Raw genomic sequence first — 21,173 nt, forward strand, 5'->3', positions numbered from 1 at the left:
AGTATATAGGAAGTTCTCCTATACCACTGCCAACTTAGTTATCTTCAGTGGTATTATGATTTACAGTGATAATTTTTTTTTTGTTTTTTTAAACATGTGACACAAATAGGGGCTCTGAAATTCGTGATTTCCTTTTTTACATCTTGCCCCTGAAACATCTAAAATTTCATTTGGAAAAATTCATAAAACTAATATTTTCACTTTGAGTGAGCACAAATACATTCCCACTCCTGATATGTGGGGAGAGAGAAAAGCAGTGGGAGGAATAAAATGACATGTTCTGCACATAAATAGGGTGGTGGTGTTTGCAAGGAAAAGAATTTGTTTTCCACTGAATATTCAATCCATTTTTACTACGTAAATGTGATGAACTTTACAAAATTTTTGATTTTTAAATTATTTTTTGATTTGGAATGCAGTGTAACATTTTAGGGTTTTTAAAATAATTTTAAATCCCTCTATAAATCATATATATCCCTAATATTTCTTCAATATTGTAGCAGCCTTTGTCTTAAGGAACACAGAATGTTACTAATTAACTTTCATTCTTTATATATCTACATGCAGACATTTTGGGCTTAAGTGCTGATATTTTGCAACCCAAGTTCTGGGATATGTGAAATAACATTTGACTTATTGGTGTGGTCTGTACCTAAAGTGATACATTTTAGCTGACTTCTAGAAAACAACTAATGACAGAGTGGGGTTTAGCATATAGGAGGAAAAAAAGACCAATACAACGTAAACCCTGAAAAGCCTGTCTCTACTAAAGCCTGACTATTGCTATTACTATCTCTGTGGTTTTAGTAATACTAATAGTAATACTATTACTATTTCTGTTGCTCAGCACTGAGCAGCAGAGGACAAGGGGGCATTTTGTAGTGTTTAGGTGCTGTGCTTTGCTTTCCCTGGCAGGAGCATTCCGGGTTGGCTCCGAGGGCAGTGTTAGGCTGGAGCCTGCCAGGCAGTCCTGTTCCAGCCTGAGGGACTGTGCCTGGCGGGGTCCAGTGTCTGAGAGAGCCAAGGAGCCTCGTGTGCCTCCTGTTGGTGTCAGGAGCTGTGCTGAGGCTGCTGTGTGCTCTTCCTCTCTCCAGCACAGTTAATGGCAGCAAAGCTCTCCAGAGTGTGTTAAAGGAGCACAGGGAGCAGGAGATGCAATATTTGGCTATGCTGCCCAAGGTGCTGGGTGAGACCTGGGACTGTCTGGAGGTTGTGTGGCAGATGTGAGGTGAAAGGGAAAATGTGTGGCATCCATATGGCCAGCACAGCTGGGCTGTGGTTCTATGGCAGACCCTGCATCCTGCCCTGCTGCCATGAAAACAGCCACAAGGAAAGAAAGGTGTGCTGGGAGATGGAGCTGAGGGCTCCCTGGAGCAGCTTCCAAAATCTCAGCATCTCCCAGTATGACAAAGAAAAAAAGAGATGCTCTAGGGGAATACAATTCTTTGATTTACAGCCCTGAAATATAACAGACATTCAGAGCTGGTGTGACAAAAGTACCACCAAAACTTAATAATGTCAATCACAGGAGGCTTTCTGCAGCCTGAGTTTGTGATTAAAAGGATGAAGCTGTAATCAAAATGATAACTGTGTTCCCACCTGGCTGGTGTCCTGAGGTCTGTATGGGGGCTAAAAAAACAAAAAAAGGGCTTTGTGAAACCAGTGCCCATCTGTCCAAGGCATTTGTGGTTTGAGGGGGTTTGTGCAGTTTTTTGTGTTTGTGTTTTTGGGGGGTTTTACTCTATCAGAGTTGACGTGGATTCCATGTCATAGCCTATGATGAAATGAATCGTTCCTGAAATCCAGTGCTAGTATTCAGTGCATGACTTACTCTGAACTTTGCCTTGGGCCATTAACTAACAAAAACAAGCTATAAGCTCTTAATTGCTTCTTCCTTGGAATATATTCCTGGAAGGTCTGTTCAGGTTTTGCATTACTGCTGTATTTTTAGCTGGAGAGCTCCAACCATGGCTGCCGTGCGTTGTCTCTCATGGTTGCAGCTGCTGAATTGAGAGGTATGAGCTGCTCTTGCTTATAGAGCTCACCTAAAAACTGTCTTCTCAGGTGACTCAGCCCAGGTGTGCAAGCCCTGACCACTTGTTCACATCATGAAGACCCTGAGGATGCAGCGTGCTTGTATGAGGAGCCTTTTACTGCAGATCAGTGGCTGTGTCCAAGCTGCTGCATAGGAGCAGAGTATCTGCAGGTTTTCTATTTTTGGGGTTCTCCTCCCTGCCGTGCTGACCCACTGGGGAGCACACTGCAGCTGCATGGGAGGCTGCTCCTGCCTGCCTGCAGTGTGAACAGGCAGAGCTCCTGTTCCCACTGCCTCTGGGGCTGGGCTCAGCAAACATCCCTCATCCCTTCTGAAGAGCTGGGTCTGAGTAGAAGAGTCCTGTGCGGGTGGAAAGGAAACAGAAGGATCATGACTTCATTGAGGTCACGTGGAATAGGACAGAGGGTTTCCTGGATCCCTGCACAGAGCATTGTTCACTCCCTGCATTATCTCTTAAAGGCTTTTCTTGTATTTGCAGGATGGAAAGGGTGGAGGGCAGAGGGGTGAAAGGGTGGGGACCAGTCCCACAGGGCACAGCAGGCTGAGCTGGCAGGCTGCCAGCCCTGCAGGGCCACACAGATGGGCTCAAACTTCAAAGTTCATCAGTGCATTTGGAACAGGAAATCTGATTGCTCGAGTTCACTTTCGGTGAGAGCTTGCAGCCACACAGCTGTGCTTTCACCTCGCTCCCAGAGGGCGGGTGGCCACAGGCTGCATCTGTTATCCCATAAGGAATGTCTGCTTGAGAGGGACCTCGACTGCCAAAGTCCCACACCTCCAACGGCCACATCTCGCTTTACAGTGCAAGTCTTGAACATCCAGAGAAGGTCCCAGGAGTTAAAATTGTGGTATTTACCAGCTTTCAGGATTACACAGGCAGACAGTGATGGGTCAGCCAGGAGTCCCCTACTCTTGTGGTAATTCTGGTGTCTGTGCTTGATAGCAGAGTGTATTTGGTATGAAATGGCCCTTCATGCAGGCACAAAGGTGTAAACTTGAAGTGTCCAAGTCTTCTGGTTTTTGAGAGGTGTCCCTGCACACAGGCACCTGGCTCTCTGTGCTGCTTCTGGTTGCAGACAAGGACAGGGACAAGAGCAAGGATTTCTGGTGTGTGAAATGCCCAGCTCTGTGCTGCCTTGCAGCAGGCAGTCCCTGCCTTTCTCAAGCCCTTTTTCCTGCTGCGGTTACGTGGGGACAGCTCCACCAGACAGGCCCAGAAACACGTGAACGTTGATGAGTGCCAAAAAGGAAGCCTGTGGTGGGGCTGCCGTGAGTGTGCAGCACTCCAGTGGACAGCTGCCTTCTGCTGCCTGGGCTTGCAATTGTCCCCTCCAAATCTGTCGGATCCCAGGTGGGAGGGAAGCTGATGGGAGCTGTTTCCCACCCCCAGGAAGAGAGATACGTGCAGGAGCTGGGAGGGAAGCTGTCAAACCAACCTCTCTGCCTGTGACTTGCAGCCTGATAATCTCATTGGGACCTTGGGTCTCTTCTTGTAGTCATGGCCCAAGCCAGGGACTGTCCAAAATTTTTTTTGGAACATAAGAGGAAAAGGTGTTGTATGTGACCGAATGCATCATTTTGTAAATATACTTAATTCATGTAAAGCCCCTTTATCAGCTAATAGCTGGCTGCTAATGTTGACACTCTTGTTGGATGTAAATAGAAAAGTACGTGCCTTGACCCTTAGTAAGGGGCATAGATAAATGGTTCCTTTATCTAAGGTGAAAAGATAAATACACATCCAACAGAAATAACTCTGAGCAATCTGCCCTATTCCATGTATCTCTCCCTGCAGAGATAATGCAGGGTTGGAGCTCATCAGAACCAGATCTTTGGCATAAAGCATCTCCCACAAGTCTGGCTGCAATGAGCAGTGTGTAGATTTGAAAAATGTGTGTGCTGGCTTCAGGTTTGCTGAATGTTACTGGAGTGACTAACTGGCAACTGCAGCAGACTATGCGGAAATATTTTCTGGAGGAGACCTGGAATTTAGCTGGACTCAAAGCTAATGGGAGAATTTTTTCCAGCTTGGATACCTCATCAAAATAAAGGGTGGAACTTCAATTTTAGAAAGTCGTTAAGCCTCAGAATTGTTCGTGTCTAAGCTCTGTGATAGAATTTGATGCTGTACTCCTGGGTAGGAATATGGGTGTTGCAAATGGCTGTTGGATGTTCTCACTACATTCTCCAGAGCTCTTATACTGAGCATTTGGGTGAAAGATTAAACCTTTCATAAGGGAAACCAGCCCACAGACCATTCCAGCCCTCTCCCCAGTTTCTGGGGAAATGTGCAGTGGAGGATCTTGAATCACAGCAGGCTGAACTCCTGGAGAGTGTGGGCAGAGGCAGAGTGAGCAGAGGGCTGGGAGGGCAATGCCTCTTGCTCTTCTCAGATTAAATCAGTAAGGATGAACTTCAGCATGTCTTGTCACTGGAAGTAAGTGAATCAGCTGATCTTGTTTGGTTGGGAAAAAGTTAAAACAGCCAGTTTGCTCCTGGAAGCTTTAAACAAAACTCAAAACACCACTTTTCTCAAAATAATTCACACGTGCTCAACTTAGTGGCTTCAGCAGAAGCAGCAACGTGAGAATTCCCATGAACTCTGGCTAACCTCTGAGATTTATTGATAAATGAAAAAAATAAGGGACCAGCACTGAAATCTTCCCCTGTTAAGGCATTACTCTCTATCTCTTAGCAAGAAGCCCAGGGCTGGGTTCAGGATGTTTACTGCTTCTAGAGATGTTAAGGAACATTGACTCCAAACCATTTAAAAGACCAATACTGAGAAATCTGTGATTTTTGTTCTGAACTGCCATCACAGTCTGTGCCTTAATGCAGGAGCAGGATTGAGTTGTGCATCTTAGTTAACAGGGACATATTTTTTGAAGAAAGGTGAATCACAACCCATAAAACAAAAGGACTTGCTGTTTTCTTTCACATAAATACTGATTTTCCAAACCTTTTTTGGGGGGGTTTAGTATTCACATTTATAGTAGTAAGTGAGAGCAGCAGGTTTTGCATCCAGTGGAAATAACTATGGCAGCAAAATGACCAATATCTGTTACACAGAGGGACAGCTTGACCAGGAGTTACACTTTGACCCCAGGACTGAATGCCAAGCCTTTCCCTCTCCCTTATTCTGATGAATATTCAAGGGCAGTGTTAGCCTAGTACTCATTGATTATATTTTCAGTAAAGAAGCACCACAGCTGTGAAAATCAGTGTTAGTTCTTGGTCCTTTGCAGGATCTACAGCAGTCCAGGGGAGACTCCTGTTTTCCATGGGCTGCTCACCTGGTGTGTGGTGCCCAGAGATGTGGGGCACCACTGTGCTTGTCTCAGACAATCTCTGGGCTGCAGACAGGCTGCTGGGCTTTGGGGAAGGCTCTCTCCCTGTATTGCCAAGACATTCAGTGGAAATGGGAACGTTTGCAGACAGTGGCTCCAAGAGAGGAGCTGTGGCTGGGCAGAGGGACCTTGCTGGCCAGTGTTGGGATGGATGCTGACCCAACAGCAGCATCCTTTGGGCTGGCTCTGGTCACAGCCCATCCACACTCACCCACCAAGGTCTGTGTGGCCTGGGGAGAGGGTGCCCTGTTTGTTTTCCTCCTGAGGTCTCTGCTGATAGGTAAATCCTATCATTCTACTTCATGAGGAAATGCTTTGCAATCCCAAGAGTGCTTCCATGGAAAGAAGACACCTTTAAATATACAAAAAACTCAGCAGGATTTAGTTTTTTGTAAAAGAAAACATGACTGTGACATATTGCCTGAGAATGAGGAATCATTTTTCTTTGATGCAAAATTGCTTAGTCTTAGAAATAACATTTGTGTGCACTTTTGTGCAGATAGAACCTGGGTTTTTAAATTACATCAACCCAGCTTTTAATTTTGTGGGTGTAAATTGCACCTGCAAATCATTTTGTCTGCAAACTGCAGCATTTCATGTTTGATTTCCTGATTTCCAGTGCCTTCCTTAACTGCTGTCAGTTAGTTATTTTGATATACAGCTTTGCAGGCACTACTATTTTGGGAATAAAATTGCAGTCTCAAAGCCTCAAACCTATTTCTGAACATCTGATGGAAGTGAGAAGCTAGGATGTAGAGCAAACCCACTGTCTATTCAAATCTTTTGATACTATCTTCCAGTGTGAGGTCAGTGCTGGTTATCGTGGTGAAAGGCTTCATCTGTGGTATCTGTTGAGCAGCTTGACCTAACCAAAGTAAGAAACTGCAGCTGATGGCAAGATTCACATGTGGGTGTTCTTGTGAATCACATTTTGTCACTCCCAGTAGCAAGTTTGCTCTTTTAATAGCTTTATTTCCTATTACCTTCCTTTACCTAGCTGTGTTTTCAAAACCAAGCCAATTCTAGTGTGGTGTTACCAGCTGTCTGTTGTTTGAAAGTGACTGTGGGGTGTGGGCATTCCATAATGAACTGTGGACATGTGTAGGCATCCACACAGTCAAAGTCCTGGGTTAGTTCTTCCCCATCACCACAGAAAATGACATTTTTAAATTCAAAGCTCTTGCATGATTTTGGGGAAGTAGCTGAGATAGTAGCTGAGATGTAGTTAACTCAGCTGAAGTTAGAATTACAAAAACGAAGCATTTTGAACTTAAAAGCATTAATTTAAAAAAAAAAAAAGGACAAAAACATGCATAAAACTTTAGTTTCTTGGCCGCCACGTAGAGGTCAATGTGGGGACAGAGCCCACTGCCCAATGCCTTCCAGCTTCCCAGCACACCTCAGCCATGGATGGCAGGACAGGAATGTGGCTTTTTCAGACATTCTGAGATTGTGCTGAGATTTCCTGGAAGAGGAGGCTTGAGGGCTGGCATCACCTGTGGAACAGAAGTTAGATGGAGCTTGTGCCGTGTTGTGCTGTGAGAACAGAGCTCTCCCAGCACTGCTGCTTCCTTTGTGCTAAAAGGAAAATCAGCCCTGTAGAGATAACTCTGTTAAATTCAGTAAGGGTGTGGCTCTGGCTACACATCACCAAAGTTCATCTTGGTGGTTTTGTGTCACTGGAAGGTTGTTTGGCACACAGAATCATAGAATAGTCTGGGTTGGAAGGGATCTGGTAAAGGTCACCTAGTCCAACCCCTTTGCAGCAGGGACACCTCCAACTAGAGCAGTGCCTTGAACATGATTGAAAGCAATTAGTCAAACCTGGTTGTTAGAGGCCTAATTTGTTGATGTATTCATAGTTTGCCTACATGTTTTACACAGTGTCTTCTGTTATTTTACCAGGGTCGCCATGTTAAGACTGGGCAGCTGGCAGCAATCAAAGTGATGAATGTTACTGAGGTGAGTGCAAAACCAGAAATAACAAGGTCATTGTTAAGCAGCAAGGAAAAATAAATAATCAGATCACGAGAAGGTGGACAGCTCATGAAAGAAGATCCACTGGTGTAAATCATGGTTCCTGAGCATCAGTTTGTGTATTATAAAGTACTGAGTGGTGTTAACACAACCATATTTTTAAGTGTGGCTGACTAATAGTGACAAAGCAATAAGGGAGTACATTGTCATATATTTTGGTGTTCAATAATATCAAAGACAAGAAGTCTCTTCCTGCTTATTTCTAGTTGATTATCTACTTTCAGAGATAGCAATTAAAAGATTTCCTGTATCTCTGCACTGCCTCTGCTGTGTTTCATCACATCCTATCCCCTTACATGCCAGCTGTTGCTCAGAGTAGTGCCCTGACAGCCAGCAAGCAGGATCATGTTGGAAATGCAAATGCAATGTTTTTTTATTGTGATTTGACAGATGAGGGAAGGAGACAGTTTAATTGGCACTGTCCCTACTCATATTTATAAATGGGTGTCCGTGCTGAAACAGGGCATTGAGAAAGTTGCTAAATATTGGGTTTTGTCTCTCTTTTAAGAGCACAACCAGTAGTGGAGCAGTTTGCCTCCTTGAGACCACATTAGCCTGAGGCCCAGAAAGGCTGGGGAGACTCCTTGCTTCTTCCTCTTGAGTTTCCTAGAAGTCTGGTGTGGCAGCATCCAGTAATGCCTACTTACTTGGAAACAAAATTGAAATGGTCCTGCTTTAGGAATCACCTTAGTGGGCTTGCAGGATTCTGAGAACAAAACAAAGCTATTTAGGTCTGGTTTGCTGCAGGTGACAGAGCCAACATCGTGCTGGGGAGCCTGTCCTGTTTGAGGGCAGTGATAGCAGATTGTGCTGTTTTCACATGGGAAGGTGAGGAGAATGTTAGTGCAGCTGCCCAAAGGGGTTTGCCCTGGTGCTCTTCCCCCACTGAGCCCTGAACAATTCCAGCTCAACTGTGCTCAAGTGTTCCTGCATTCTGGGTTTGGCACGGGGTGAGTGCAGGGCTTTCTGCTCCTATTTCCACTCTCCTAGTGCAGAGTTGGCTGTATTCCTGCTGCTAGGGCACAGGCTGGCATGTCTGGATGCAGTCACTTCTGCTACTTCTGCCACTTTTGTTCACCAAAAGATTCTGATTCTTTCACCAAATCTGCAGGGTTTCTTTTTCCAGTAAGAAGTTATTTCATCAGGAATTGCCTGCCCAGCTCCAGCTGTGATTGTTCAGATCTGGGGCACTCCAAGAGCTCAGCAAATCTGCCCTTTGCTGTCATGAGCTGCAGCCCCAGGCTGGTTTCTTAAGAGCAGCAGCAGGATGCTGTGGTCATTGTGGGATCCTTGGACATCTGTCAGGAAGTGCTGCTGTATGGAGTTGCACGGGGGTGGGGGGAGCCCTTTGAAATGGTTCAAGGGGAGCTGATGGCAACGTGTGCTCATGTGCCTCTCCAGGCAGGCTCTGCTTCCTGTTTTCTGACAGAGCCAGACAAGCAGAGTGCTTGCAGAGAGACTGGATTCTTGCTGCTTGTCTCTTCAGCTAGCGGTGCAGGTGATCAAAGAGCTCTTCTCAAGCACATCATTCTCCATCTGTCTTTGATTTCATTCTTTCTAGAGAGCAAAATAACATTTAAATGTGAAACTTGTTGTTAGACCTGCCCCAGTACTAAGGGGTCCCTTGGTGCAGTATTTATCAGCTGATGATCTCGTTTCCAGTTGTGGTCTGAGTGTGTTTTCTAGCTCTAATGCCACTGCAGATAGGCCCACATCTTCAAAACCAGCCTTTGATCATGAACCTGTCATCTCTGTGCACGCAGCCATCTGTGCCAGGACGCGTTGGTTTGTGAAGCAAACAGCTTTCTGCACCTGCACATCTGTGAGCTGCTTCCTTTCCTTCAGCAGCATTATTTATGAGCTGACCCCTGGGACATGGGGCTGCTGGTAATGCTGGCAAGAGGGCTGGTGGCAAGTGGAAATTCTGAGTGTGCACTGAGAAGCTGAGGGTGCTTTTGTCCCTGGGCACTGTGCTCGAAGGGTGTACGTGGCACTGAGGCTCAGCTGCTCTGGGTTCAGCTCCTCATGACATGGGGCACAATCACTCACCTTTACCCTTCTGCCTTGGCTTTTCCATGGCTTAGAGCATTTTTATCCAAACTCACCAAGGCACTGGGAAGCCAGGGTGCATTGGTCTGTGAAATGCCCAGCTGCTATCCTGTGCCTTACAGCCTGACCAGCACCTGAAGCTCAGCCTGCTGTCTGCTCCAAGTGATGTCTCCCCAAGGCATTCAGCTGTGCTGGGCAGTGGTGCTTGGGCCCTGCAGGCCAGGATGGGCAAGGGAAGGAGAAACCAGGTGCAGGAAGGGATCAGGTTCTGGCCTTCAGGGTAAATAAAGACACAAGAGAAAGCAGGAATTGCATTTTGCTGGTCCAAGGAGAGGAGCATTACCCCTGTGCAGCTCCTCTTGCTCTTGCCAGTGGGTGTGGAAGAGCCTGTGGGGTATCCAGGTTGAGTTTGTGGACAGCCACAGGCTTGGTTTTGTTTTAAAAACATGGAGATCAGATTGCAGAGGAATAGAAGGTACTTGGCTAAGAGTTTTGCCAGCATGGTTCCAACATCCAGGAAATTAATTGGGTAAAGGATGAAGAGTTGAAAAGGAGGCAGCAGCTATGAGGAAGTGGTTGGGATCTGCCAGCTCCCCGAGGAGCACTTTGTGAAAGCTACAGGCTGGTGCTGAGGGCACAGCAGGGAGCTGGGCTCCACCAGGGCAAATTTCATGCTGATGGGCAAAGTTAAAAAATCCTGAACCCTTCACATCTGGAAATATTTTAAGTGATTTGGAGAAGGCTTTTACTAAAGATGAGTGTTCTGCCTCCACACGTTTGCAGAAGGAGTGGGCAGAATGCAGGAGGGACAGCAGAGGAAGAAAGGAGCCCTGTTTGTTCCTCTTTCTGCCCTTCTTCCCTAAAAATCCAGCAGCTTGTGTAGATGTCAGAACCCTCGTGGTCAGGTCCAGGATGCCAGTTCCCATGTCCTGATTCCCTGCCTCCTCCTTACCTGCTTGTGTCCACCCTTTCTCGTGCACTGTCTGGAGCTCCAAAGGGAGTGGAGCCTTGTACCCCTCAGGCACAAACTCTCATCTCTCTCTGACTGTGCTCTTTCCATGTGCAGAGAATCCTGGAGGATTTCCTGCATGCTCTCTGCAGCCAGCTCCCATTTCTCCTGGACACTCCAGGTGCTGCCCTGGGCTCCTCTTCAGCCTCACTAATGCAGTCATACAGCATCCAGGGCTGCATCAGGATTAAAGGTCCTTCTTTCTCCCTACCTGCAAACAAAAGATAAATTAACTATTTATTATAATGTGTGCAGCTTGAGAGCCTGTGTTCAACAAAGATTATTAGGAAACCTGAAATAGCCTATTTAGCTTCAACTAGAGTTATTTTACATCTCTGAAGGCTTAGCACAGTTAGCCTTTGGTCTGGTAATGTATCTCCTGGGTGTTGATGTTACTGGGAAAACCTTACTGGTCCCTTCTGTTGGGAACGATTTTTGTGTGGTCAAGTTTAATAAGACACATCATATGCCTATTCTTGAGGGAATTTGGCTTTAGCCTGTCATTTAGCTTTAATGTGTTGCTCCAGGTAAAAAGGTCAAGGTGTCTGGCTTTGTAAGCAGGCCATTATGGTGGTTAAAAGAATGCTTCAATGGCAAAACTACTGGAAAATAGAGGAAAAGCACAGAAAAATGTCCTTTGGGGCTGAGTTGTTCTTGCTGCCTCTTCTTTTTTTTTTTCCCTTCAGCTAGTAAGTGCTGACTGGGATGTTTTGCAACAAGGTAAATTAATTTTCAAGTTTGTGGTACTCCTTTTAACTGATACAAAGATACCTTGCAGCACCACTCATTTCCTATTAAAGTGAGTGAGATGGCAAAACCTGGGTGTGTTTCACTGGGTGTTGTGCACCATAGCCAGCCAGCTCTGAGGGGGCCTTTCTAAATCAGACAGTTCTCCCTGAAAAAGAGTATTTCCTTCTAACATAATTATTAAAACTTGTGCTTCCACTAGTTGTCTTATTGTGCACAATGTTGTAGGGGCAGAAGAGGACGTCTGCCCTGGCAAGACTGAAACAAAGGGAAAACAGGCAGGCAGTGCCTGGAGGATGATGCTTGGGGTGTGCTAACCCCCAGCATGCCAGGGGCCTCATGGATGGCTTGATGTTAGGAGGGGAGAAAGCCCATGGTCCAGACAGGACAGCCTCACAGCTGTAAGGAAGGAGCAGATCCCAACCCTGGCTTAGGCTGGAGTTTGATTTGTGGCAAGTCACCTCTTTCTTGGCTTTGGTTTCCTCCCAGCAGGACCCTCCACAGGACTAGGAAGACAGATTGTCTGATGTGTGCACTCAGTGCTTTTCCAAGTATTTAAGTAATGGAGTGTTAGGAACAATTTTATTTTTGTTTGAATCTGGGTAGTTTCTCTGAGACTAAATTACTGCATGCAGAAGCCATAAATGGGGGAGTAATAGGAGCTGTCTGAGCTCCCTGAGGAGACAATGTGCAATTTTTATGCCTGAGTGGGGACATTTTTGATTCTTTAGGTCAAAGCCTAGCAATTCATTGGTTTAGACCCATGGATCAGGGTGATTCAGTTGTCAGTTTAAGAGCAGATCTCTCAGCTGCAGTCTCAGAATCCCGGGGTAACTCTGGTCCCTGCTCAGAGCAGGGTCAGCCATGGGATCAGACCAGGTTGCTCACAGTGTCCAAAGACAGAGGTTGCTTTGCAGCCCTGGGGTTCCATGATCTCTGGTCCCCTAAGGAGCCTCCTGCTCTCTTTTTTGTTACAGAATGAAGAGGAGGAAATCAAGCTGGAGATAAACATGCTGAAGAAGTACTCCCATCACCGGAATATTGCTACATATTATGGGGCTTTTGTAAAGAAAAGTCCTGCAGGCCAAGATGATCAGCTCTGGGTAAGTGTTTAGTGTCATTTCTGCTCATCAGATTTACAGCTCCTTCTTTAGAGTTCCAGCATGCTTGGCTTGGACTCTGTCTCAGTGAAGCTCTGAAGTCATTGTTCTGAAGAATAACATATAAAAGAGAAAAATTACTCCTCCCTAGACATCTTCCATCCCTATGATTTCCTTTGAGGATGGGCATAAAGTATGTTATGATTCATGTGACTGCTGCTGTCATTCTGATTTGTTGCTTGAACCTTTTTTTTTCCAAATTAAATTTTTCTCTAATTTTTTTTTACTGAAGTGAAAGAGCTTGTCATTTTTGCCTTCTCTCATTCTTGTTGATTTCCTCTCCTTTTTTCAAATAAAAAGAAAAAGGAAGCAGAGGAATTGGCAATAAAGAAAAGAAGAATAATGAATCCTCCAATTTTTTGGCTGCGAGATTTTTGAAGCGTTGTGGCAAAATGAGAAATTTCAAATTTTTAAAAAATTCCCATGTTTTTCAGTGCTGTTAACTCTTGCTTTTCCAATTTTGTATATACTAAAAAAAACCAAAAAACCCAAGAAAACCCCCCAAAAAAACAACAACAAAAACCCCAAAAAAAACCAAAAAAAAACCCTACCTAAAATCTGCAACAGGAGAGGAGCACTAGTGAGGTTTTTTATTTATTTAGCAGTGTGTGTGATTCAGGAAATGAGATTTTTAGTCACTTGGCACCCGAGGAGGCCACATGCAGTTTGCCCTGCCATAGAGGGCTATGGGGGCAGTGGGTGTTTGCAGGTGCTCTCCCTCTGGCCTGGCAGGGCTGGGTCAAGGTGCCCTGTGTGTGTTTGTCTCCTGCAGCTGGTGATGGAGTACTGCGGGGCAGGCTCTGTCACCGACCTGGTGAAGAAGACAAAAGGGAACTGTTTCAAGGAAGACTGGATTGCTTACATCTGCAGAGAGGTTCTCAGGGTGAGTCCTGCCAGCAGAGCTTCGCCGCTCATTTGCAACAAAAAGGCCTTTCCAAGCCTTTGGTTGCTAAAATAGGTCACTAATGAGCATTATTGTTTAAAGGTTGTGATCCATGGGGCTCGTGGGCTATGGTCCTTGAGTTCAGAGGAGCCCTGAGAGGCAGCATGATGGCTGCTTGACATCCCATATTGTTGTAGCTAATCCCATTTTCTGTATGAAGGGCAGAACATTCCTCTTTCCTATGGCAAATAGCCATCTTCTGAAATTCCAGACACTGGGCACCTAGAAAAGGAAATAAATTTTCTGTTTTCAGTGTCTGCCCTCCACATCAGGAGATCTTCAGCTCAGTGCTTCAGCTGCTCATGATTGTAAGATTTTTCTGTCCATAATTCCTTTACCTGCACACACTCAGAGGTCTTTTTTCCACACTGTTGGAGGCAATGGTGACTAAACAGCATTCCAAAATCTTCAAGGTGGCCCTGCTGGGACAGTATTCCCCAAGAAAATCTTGGGGCTGTATTTCATTCTATGCAGGCTTAGGACTGCTTGCTTTCTTCTTCTTTCTTTTCTTTTTTTTTTTTTTTTTCCTGGAAAGTACAGAGGATAAAACAATTCCCAAGTGTAATCTAGTGAACTAGCCTGGAAAAAAAATTTGATGTTAGAGCCAGTCATTCTAAATTCAAAACCCGTTACAGAGTTACTGATCTGTCTTCCCTATAATAGAGTTTTGCATCTTTTCTAAATAATGGTAAGATAAATCTCTATTCTGGGAGTTGGAATTTAGATGGCATGCTGAAGTAATGCTTGAATGGGGTAAAACTTTGTTCCTGGGGCACAGCAATTGAGAAATGTGCTCAGCAGAGAATATTGGCCTTCTTGCAGGGATTTGGCACTAGCCTGAGGATTATGATCATTGTATCTGGAAAGTGTGAGGAGTTCTTCTGCAAAATAAAAAAAAACCTTAGTGATGTGGTCAGGTTGTTCTTCATTGGTGTGGCTGTAATGTCTCTGTTAAAGCAATTGATGCTAAAACATTTGGTTTATGCTCATGCAACTGAGAACTGTAACAGCATGTTGGTAAAACAAGGGATTGGATCTAATCATGCTTGTTTCAAGACAAAATGGCCCAGTTGCACATGGATTGACAGTGCTTCCTTCTGGAAAATTTACAAGCTGGGTGGAAGCTCCATTTGAAGGCATTAATATTAGAGAGGCTAAATACTGTGAGTGAAGAATCCCTGGATTGCTATAATGGATTATTTCAGTGTGCTCCTTTATGGCTATGATAGTTCAACCATAGGCAATTTTGAAATGCAGGAAGAGACAGCAAATATTAGCTGATTGAAAACAATATTTGCTGCATTCAAAAAGAGGTCTGACATGGTATTTTTAACTTTCTCTAGTCCATTTACCACTGAATTTAGCATTTTGTTGAATGCAAAATTTAGGCCACTACAACCAGCCAGCTGCTGTCTCTGGTCCTCATACAGAGCATTCTGCTTTGCTCTTTCTCCCTTTTGTTTGCTTTTAGCATAGAGTGTAAGGAGCATCCCTTGATTCTGAGACAGAAGTTTAAAATATTGCTACCTCATTCTCTTCACACTTTAATTTAAATATTGCTACAATAATTTTAAAATATTGCTATACATCTCCTCACATGAGATGCTGCACCACTGTCAGGCCTGTGGTGAAGAAGAGAATCAAACTTACGGTTGCTGTCCTCTCTCCTCCCTGAAAATGTTGCAAGTAACATCTAAAGGACTTTCCTTATGAATAAAGACTGAAAAGGCCAAAAGTGTAAAAAGGCAACAGTGCCATAGTCAGGGTAATGTTAGGAAGAAAGAATAAATCTGGTTTTCTTTTAGGGATTGGCACATCTTCATGCTCACCATGTCATCCATCGAGATATTAAAGGGCAGAATGTTCTTCTCACAGAAAATGCAGAAGTAAAATTGGGTAAGTTTCCTTAAATGTGTGCTAGAAACCTGTTTGTTAAAATGTAAGATTTCCATCTTGACTCAGAGAGACCTTTCAGTAACCTAAGTGCAGGATGTGTGCCAAGTATCATTAATGCTTGTGCTTACAAGGTGTGTGTAATGTAGAAAGAGTTGAAAATGTGAAGTGTCCAGCAAAGTAAAATGTAAACTGTTCTGCAAGGGTGTCCCTCACAGCCTGAGGGCAGCACAGCCAGTCACACTCAGAGCCAGCCCAGGAAGTCTCAGCACCATCAGGCTTTCACAGAGATCCTGCCATGTGAAAGACTTCCAGAGTAAAAACGTTGGGGGAACAAATTTTGCTAATCCATTTTTCTAAAGGAAGCAGACTTAGAGATTTGCATAAACCTGACAATAAGTGGAATTACTCGTAAGGGCTACCACTGAAGAACAGTCATCTCTCAGAAAAGTTGGAGGGTTTACTCATTTCCTTTTATTACTGTGACATGTCAGTGTTGACAACTTCTGACTTCCTAAAACTAAACTCAAGTACATATCTCTCTTGAGATGTCTTTCATGTTTTGGAAAGACATCACAGGGAAGTGTTTTAAAAGAGAAATCTCAAGGGGAACACTTCTTTTTGATGATCTTTACAGTCCCTCTCTCTTTAACTAAAAGAATTCACTGTAGAGTTGGAAAACAACAAATAATAAACATGGCTTGTGGATGTGGGGTAGCATGCTTGGTTGGAGCAAGTAAAAATAGGTACTTTAAATTGCATTATGGTTTAACTTTGTGGCAAACACCTGGCTTCACTGAAGTCAAAGGGAGTTTTGCTGTCAAATTAAATGAAGGCAGGATTTTGCTTGTAGTCTCTAAATCATATGTACTAATTGTCAACTGTTCCCTCTTAAACCAGATAAGATGGGGGTGTTGTGTGTTTTATGGTCTTGTGTAATTACTACTTCCACCGTTCTTCACATGGCTGACAAAACAGTTAAACCTAAACTCTGGGTAAAAATGAAACACATTTACTGAGTATAATGATTTTAAAAAAGAAGGAAAAAAAGTTGTTTCCAGAGAGATTTAGCTCATGTGTCTTAAGGAAGAGAAGCTCAAAAGCCAAGAGATTCTCAGTTCAATTCTGTTGCACCTCTGTGTTGTGAGAGTGTGCACTTCCCATCAGAAACACAGGATGATCCCAAAGGTCAGCTCCACCTTCTTCTTGGAGAAGGTTTGCTAAGCAGGCACATGAAATTATAGCACTACAAATGATTTTGGCTTACAGATAATCTGCAGTGAGACAACATCAGTGAGAAAATCTGCCCCTTGATGGTAGCCACGGGGCTGTGTCCTTTCAGTCATTCTCTTTCCCCCTCCTTTGTCTCCTCTGTGAGCACCACTCCAGTGCTATCCCAGTGGATGCAATTGCTGTATTTTGGGGTTTTGTTCAAAGAGAAATACAATCATATAATTACTGGTTGTATGGACCCTTTTCATATGTGAACAAAGCCATTTTGCTGTGCAGTCCTTATGAAAGTACCACCCTTTTCAGCACAAAGAGAACCACAGGATTCACTCATCATGATGATCTGAGAGGAGAATAAAGCAGTAGATTCTCCAGTTTGTTCTGAGACAGTGTATGAATGTAGAGAAAGATTTATTCCAGACACCTCAGAATGAAGTGATATGGTGGTTCTTTCCAGCTTTCACAAGTGGCTATATTAGACACATCCAAATTTGCCTTGTGTGTAGATACTATTTTTTCTTTCAGTCTAGTTGAAGACCTTGAGTCCTACTCAGTGTAGCATTTAAATTAAGCATAAATTATTCCATAATATCTTGTAGAGCAATTCCTCTAACCCACCAGGCAGATAGCATGCTAAATAATTTATAAATAATTTAAATAATAATTCAGCATTATTTAATTCTTCTGTCAAAAAGAAGGGAACAAAAGAGGCAGTTAAATCTCAACTATTGGATAAGACATGCTGGAGGAGCTCAGATTTCATATATTGTATATATATATATATATATGAATATATATTGTAGGGCAAAGGTTTGATGTTCTAAACAGTATGAAAGTGGCCAAGCACATGCTCTGCCATGTGGATAAAACTTGTTGCTAATTTCTTTATCTCTTCTTGGCTTTTCAGTGGATTTTGGTGTAAGTGCTCAGCTGGACAGGACAATTGGGAGAAGAAACACATTTATTGGCACCCCATATTGGATGGCACCAGAGGTCATTGCTTGTGAGGAGAACCCAGACTCTACATATGATTACAGAGTAAGTGTTAAACACTCCATAAGGTAAGAAAACATGTGGGTTATTGCTGAAATCCTGCTCATTTGAAAAGTTCAAGCTTCCTGCCTTATAAAGCACAATAATACTAGAACTGTACAGACAGAAGAATTTGTAATATGTGGGTGGCAGCTCTTTTTAAGAGTGAGGTTTCACTGTGAGTATTTTTTCTGAATTTTTAGTACATGAAATACACTTTCATGAACTTCTCTGCAATAAAGAAAAAAAGTACTAAGAGTTTGCAAGTCTGGGTAGAAAAGAAAGGAAGGGAGGAGTTCCAAAGGAATACTTGAAGTAGTGTAATATTAATATGGCAAATTACTGCACACTGTGGTAGAGCTGTTTTGCTCTGTACTCAGCTGTGAATCCTGAGTTAATTGGCAGTAATTAGTATCCCTTTGCTCATTCATGAACATGTGACTGGAAGTGGTTTCCCATCCTGGAATGGTTTCTGGTCAGTGGCAGGGTGGCTGTGGCACAGAATTTCCTGTATTTCAGTTTGTGGGCATTGCCATGCAGCATGTTTACCAGGGATGGTTTTCTGAGCAGGAATCCTCTGGGTGACCCTGCAGTCACTCTTTTAGTTCAGGTGCTTTCTCCATTGCCACTTCGCACCTCTCCTTCCAGCTGTGGCTTCAGCAATATTTATGAGAAGAACCTGTTACTGCTTCCATTTCCTGGTGATTCAGAGGCTGTGATTCTCCCTTGCTGAGACCTTCTGTGCTGCACTGGCCCAGTGAGGTCATGTTGTGTGTGTCAGTCATGACTAAAGAATTTATTTTTTTTTTCCATATTATATCAATCTTCTACTGAAACCTCAAGAAATTAATCTCTTGTCTTCATTCCCTATCCCCAGCTGACTTCCTTCTCTGAATGTGTACTTACCAGAAAATAAAATCAAAAATAATGTGCAGCCCTAATTCTTGAGCTTTCTTTGCCTTCAGTAATAATCCTAGTTTGTCTGCTCCCAAACAGATACTGCAGATGGTAGTTTAAAACTGATCAGCAGAGGGTTTTGGAAGCACTTTTGCAAACAGTGCTGTGACTCAGAGGGTGACACAGAGCTTCTCTTTCCACAAGGGCTTATACCTGGTAGGAAGGGCTAAGTAGCAGGAAGCTGCTCTGGAACTTCTTGCTCTTCAAAAAAAAAAACAGAGCAAACAAACAAGACAAAACTAGTACAAATATATCCACATAAATGTATTTGTATGCACACTGAGCTTTACAAACACTGCTGTCATCCTCCCTTACACCTGTCTGCCTCTCATGCTTTGGAACTCCAAACCAAAATTCCTTGTAGCCTGGATGTTTCCCTCACTGTCCTCAAAACCTGCAGTACTACCCCTTGAAGACTTAATTTTCAGTCATTTACTTAATTACAAGTCAGGATTGTGGATCTGTGAAATCCCCACCAGTTTTGTTGCTGAATCCCTCCACAAACTTTGACGTGAACTGGCTTTCAGCTTGTGTGAAGAGTTCAGAGCAGCTGGACTGAGAGGGCTCTGTTGATAAAATTACATTTAGAGTGCTGGGCTGGGCATGACTGCTATTCATGTAATGCCTTATTCCTTCTAACCTCTGAAGGTTTTCTGTCACTCTGTTTTTTTTAAAGTTAAGTTTTAGAGAAGCTCTGCAAGTTGGTTTGGCCGTGTGCCTCTCATTTGGCTACATTTAGATACAAAGAATAGTGAAATAATGCACATGATTAATCAAGTGGAAACGCGTGAAGTTTTTACAGACGCTGATGGTGGCTGCAATTTACTTTCCATGATCAAAACCTGGCCCTTGGCATCCAGGTCAGCTGATAAAGAGAACTCCACTCTGTTAACTGAGCTGAACATACATTGTGGCACAAATCTGACTGCACAATGTACTCTTCTCTCGTGTGCCCAAAAACGTGTGACCAGAGACTTTGTACATAAAAAATCAGACCCCAAGGCCTGACTACAATTCTTGTTCCATCAGTGTAGAATCTCAGCAATGACTGTTCTGAAACGAGCATTAAAACCAAGAATAGTTTGGTTTTGGCCAGAAGGAGAAGGGTGAGGCACTGCTGTGTCTTGCTGCCTCATGGAAACAGATTTAGGACATATATTTAAACAGTGCCTGCTATATTCTGTCTGGCTCTTGTTTTTTGAATGCAGAAGTCTCATTTTGGGGCTGGCTGCTTAAATGATGGATCAGAGTTGCATGGGGAATAGGAAGCTTCTGGTTATTAGCACATTTCCTAAAAGTTCAGTAGGGACTGGGAAGGGAGCAGAATATTTTTCACTCCAAGTAAAACAATATGATCCAGGAGAGATCTAGGGAAACTGTAAAAAAAAAAACAAAACAAAACAAACAAACAAAACAACCAACTTGGATGCTGCAAGCTGCAATGAGCATTGTTTCTTTTCCTGCAGAGTGACCTGTGGTCCCTGGGAATCACTGCTATTGAAATGGCTGAAGGAGCTCCTCGTAAGTGATTTGGTATAAAGGTGGGGCTCTTCTATGCTAAAATAACTCATGCTTGGCTAATGCATAGAATTCTGGTTCTATCTGTATCTTTAAAAACACTCTGTGACTTTTTCTCATTTGGATTCTTTTGCTTTCTTCTTCCTTTTAGACTCTTTCAGTCTGTATTTTGGTTCCTTGCCTTTATTTCCTGGGAAAACAAAACTTCATTTCTTAAAGCTCTTGTTAGCATCAGTTTGTTGATTGCTGCCTGTGGATACAACTAAGCAGAAGTGATTGATATGTTAGCAGAAAATATTGTCAGGAGTGCCTTTGGGTTTAGGTCACTAAAAAAAATTAAGGCAGTGGAAGAAGGTAGGCCTAAAGGTTATTTTTTTTTTCTCTGAAACTGACTTGTTTTTCATTGATTTTGGGACTAATGTGGCATTTACTCACATGTAATGGCTTTGATCCATGACCACACTCAGCCTGAGAGCAGATTGCCACAGTTTCCCAGCCTGCTGCCCCCTCACTCCCCCAGAGAGCCTCTTGCAGCTCAGGCAGAGACCTGTGGGTGCAAAGTCCTCGTGCATTTTGGTTGGCATGGGGGGCTGGTGGCTTTGTCCAGCTCCTGCAGAGCAGATGGGATGTGTGGGGTATGTGGTCACTGCTGAGAGCAGGGGAGATGAAATCCATCAAACTCTGGCCTGAGCCTGAGAGCACATAGGCTGTTTTTAAACAACCCACTTGGCTGCTCTCCCATCAGACTTGGTTTTTAGCAGGAGCCAGCTGGAGTTCAGGAGCACTTTAGCCTGACTGAAGCTTAGTCCCGAGTCCATGGGGAGTTTTCTTTGGGAGAGATTTTGTAATTCTGCATGCCAGTTCCTCATGTATTCGATGTTTTCCCTAGTTTTGACAGGGAAATATTGTGTATTATATTCTGTTGCCTTGTGTTTTGTTTACTGTAGTACAGCAGTGTCTGGAACCCAGAGCTAGAAACCATACTTCTGCCCCTCATTGCCACTGTATCATGTATTATTGAACATACCAAGGAAAATGTCAGAGCCAGAACCAAATGTGAGAATGGCAGGTGGAGGCAGACTGAGAAATTAATAGAAGGTAGGGAAAGCTTTACCAGAGCTTCTCACTTCTACTGGTTCTGTGATGCTTTAAGTCCATTTCTGTTAAAAGCATCACTGCTGAACACCTAAATATT

The 21,173-nt window shown here is 43.6% G+C and overlaps 1 protein-coding gene across 1 annotated transcript in view; it reads left to right on the forward strand.

Annotated features, from left to right (window-relative positions):
- The window catches only part of LOC129125701 (mitogen-activated protein kinase kinase kinase kinase 4), an 88,447-nt gene that overhangs the window by 20,934 nt on the left and 46,340 nt on the right, over positions 1–21,173 (forward strand). The window contains exons 3-8 of the mRNA XM_054641274.2: positions 7,309–7,365; positions 12,223–12,348; positions 13,178–13,288; positions 15,154–15,244; positions 17,379–17,509; positions 19,927–19,981. Coding sequence (XP_054497249.2) covers positions 7,309–7,365; positions 12,223–12,348; positions 13,178–13,288; positions 15,154–15,244; positions 17,379–17,509; positions 19,927–19,981 — 571 coding nt within the window. The remainder of the gene's footprint in view (positions 1–7,308; positions 7,366–12,222; positions 12,349–13,177; positions 13,289–15,153; positions 15,245–17,378; positions 17,510–19,926; positions 19,982–21,173) is intronic.

This window comes from Agelaius phoeniceus, chromosome 14 (genome assembly GCF_051311805.1).
Source record: "Agelaius phoeniceus isolate bAgePho1 chromosome 14, bAgePho1.hap1, whole genome shotgun sequence".
Lineage (NCBI taxonomy): Eukaryota > Metazoa > Chordata > Aves > Passeriformes > Icteridae > Agelaius > Agelaius phoeniceus.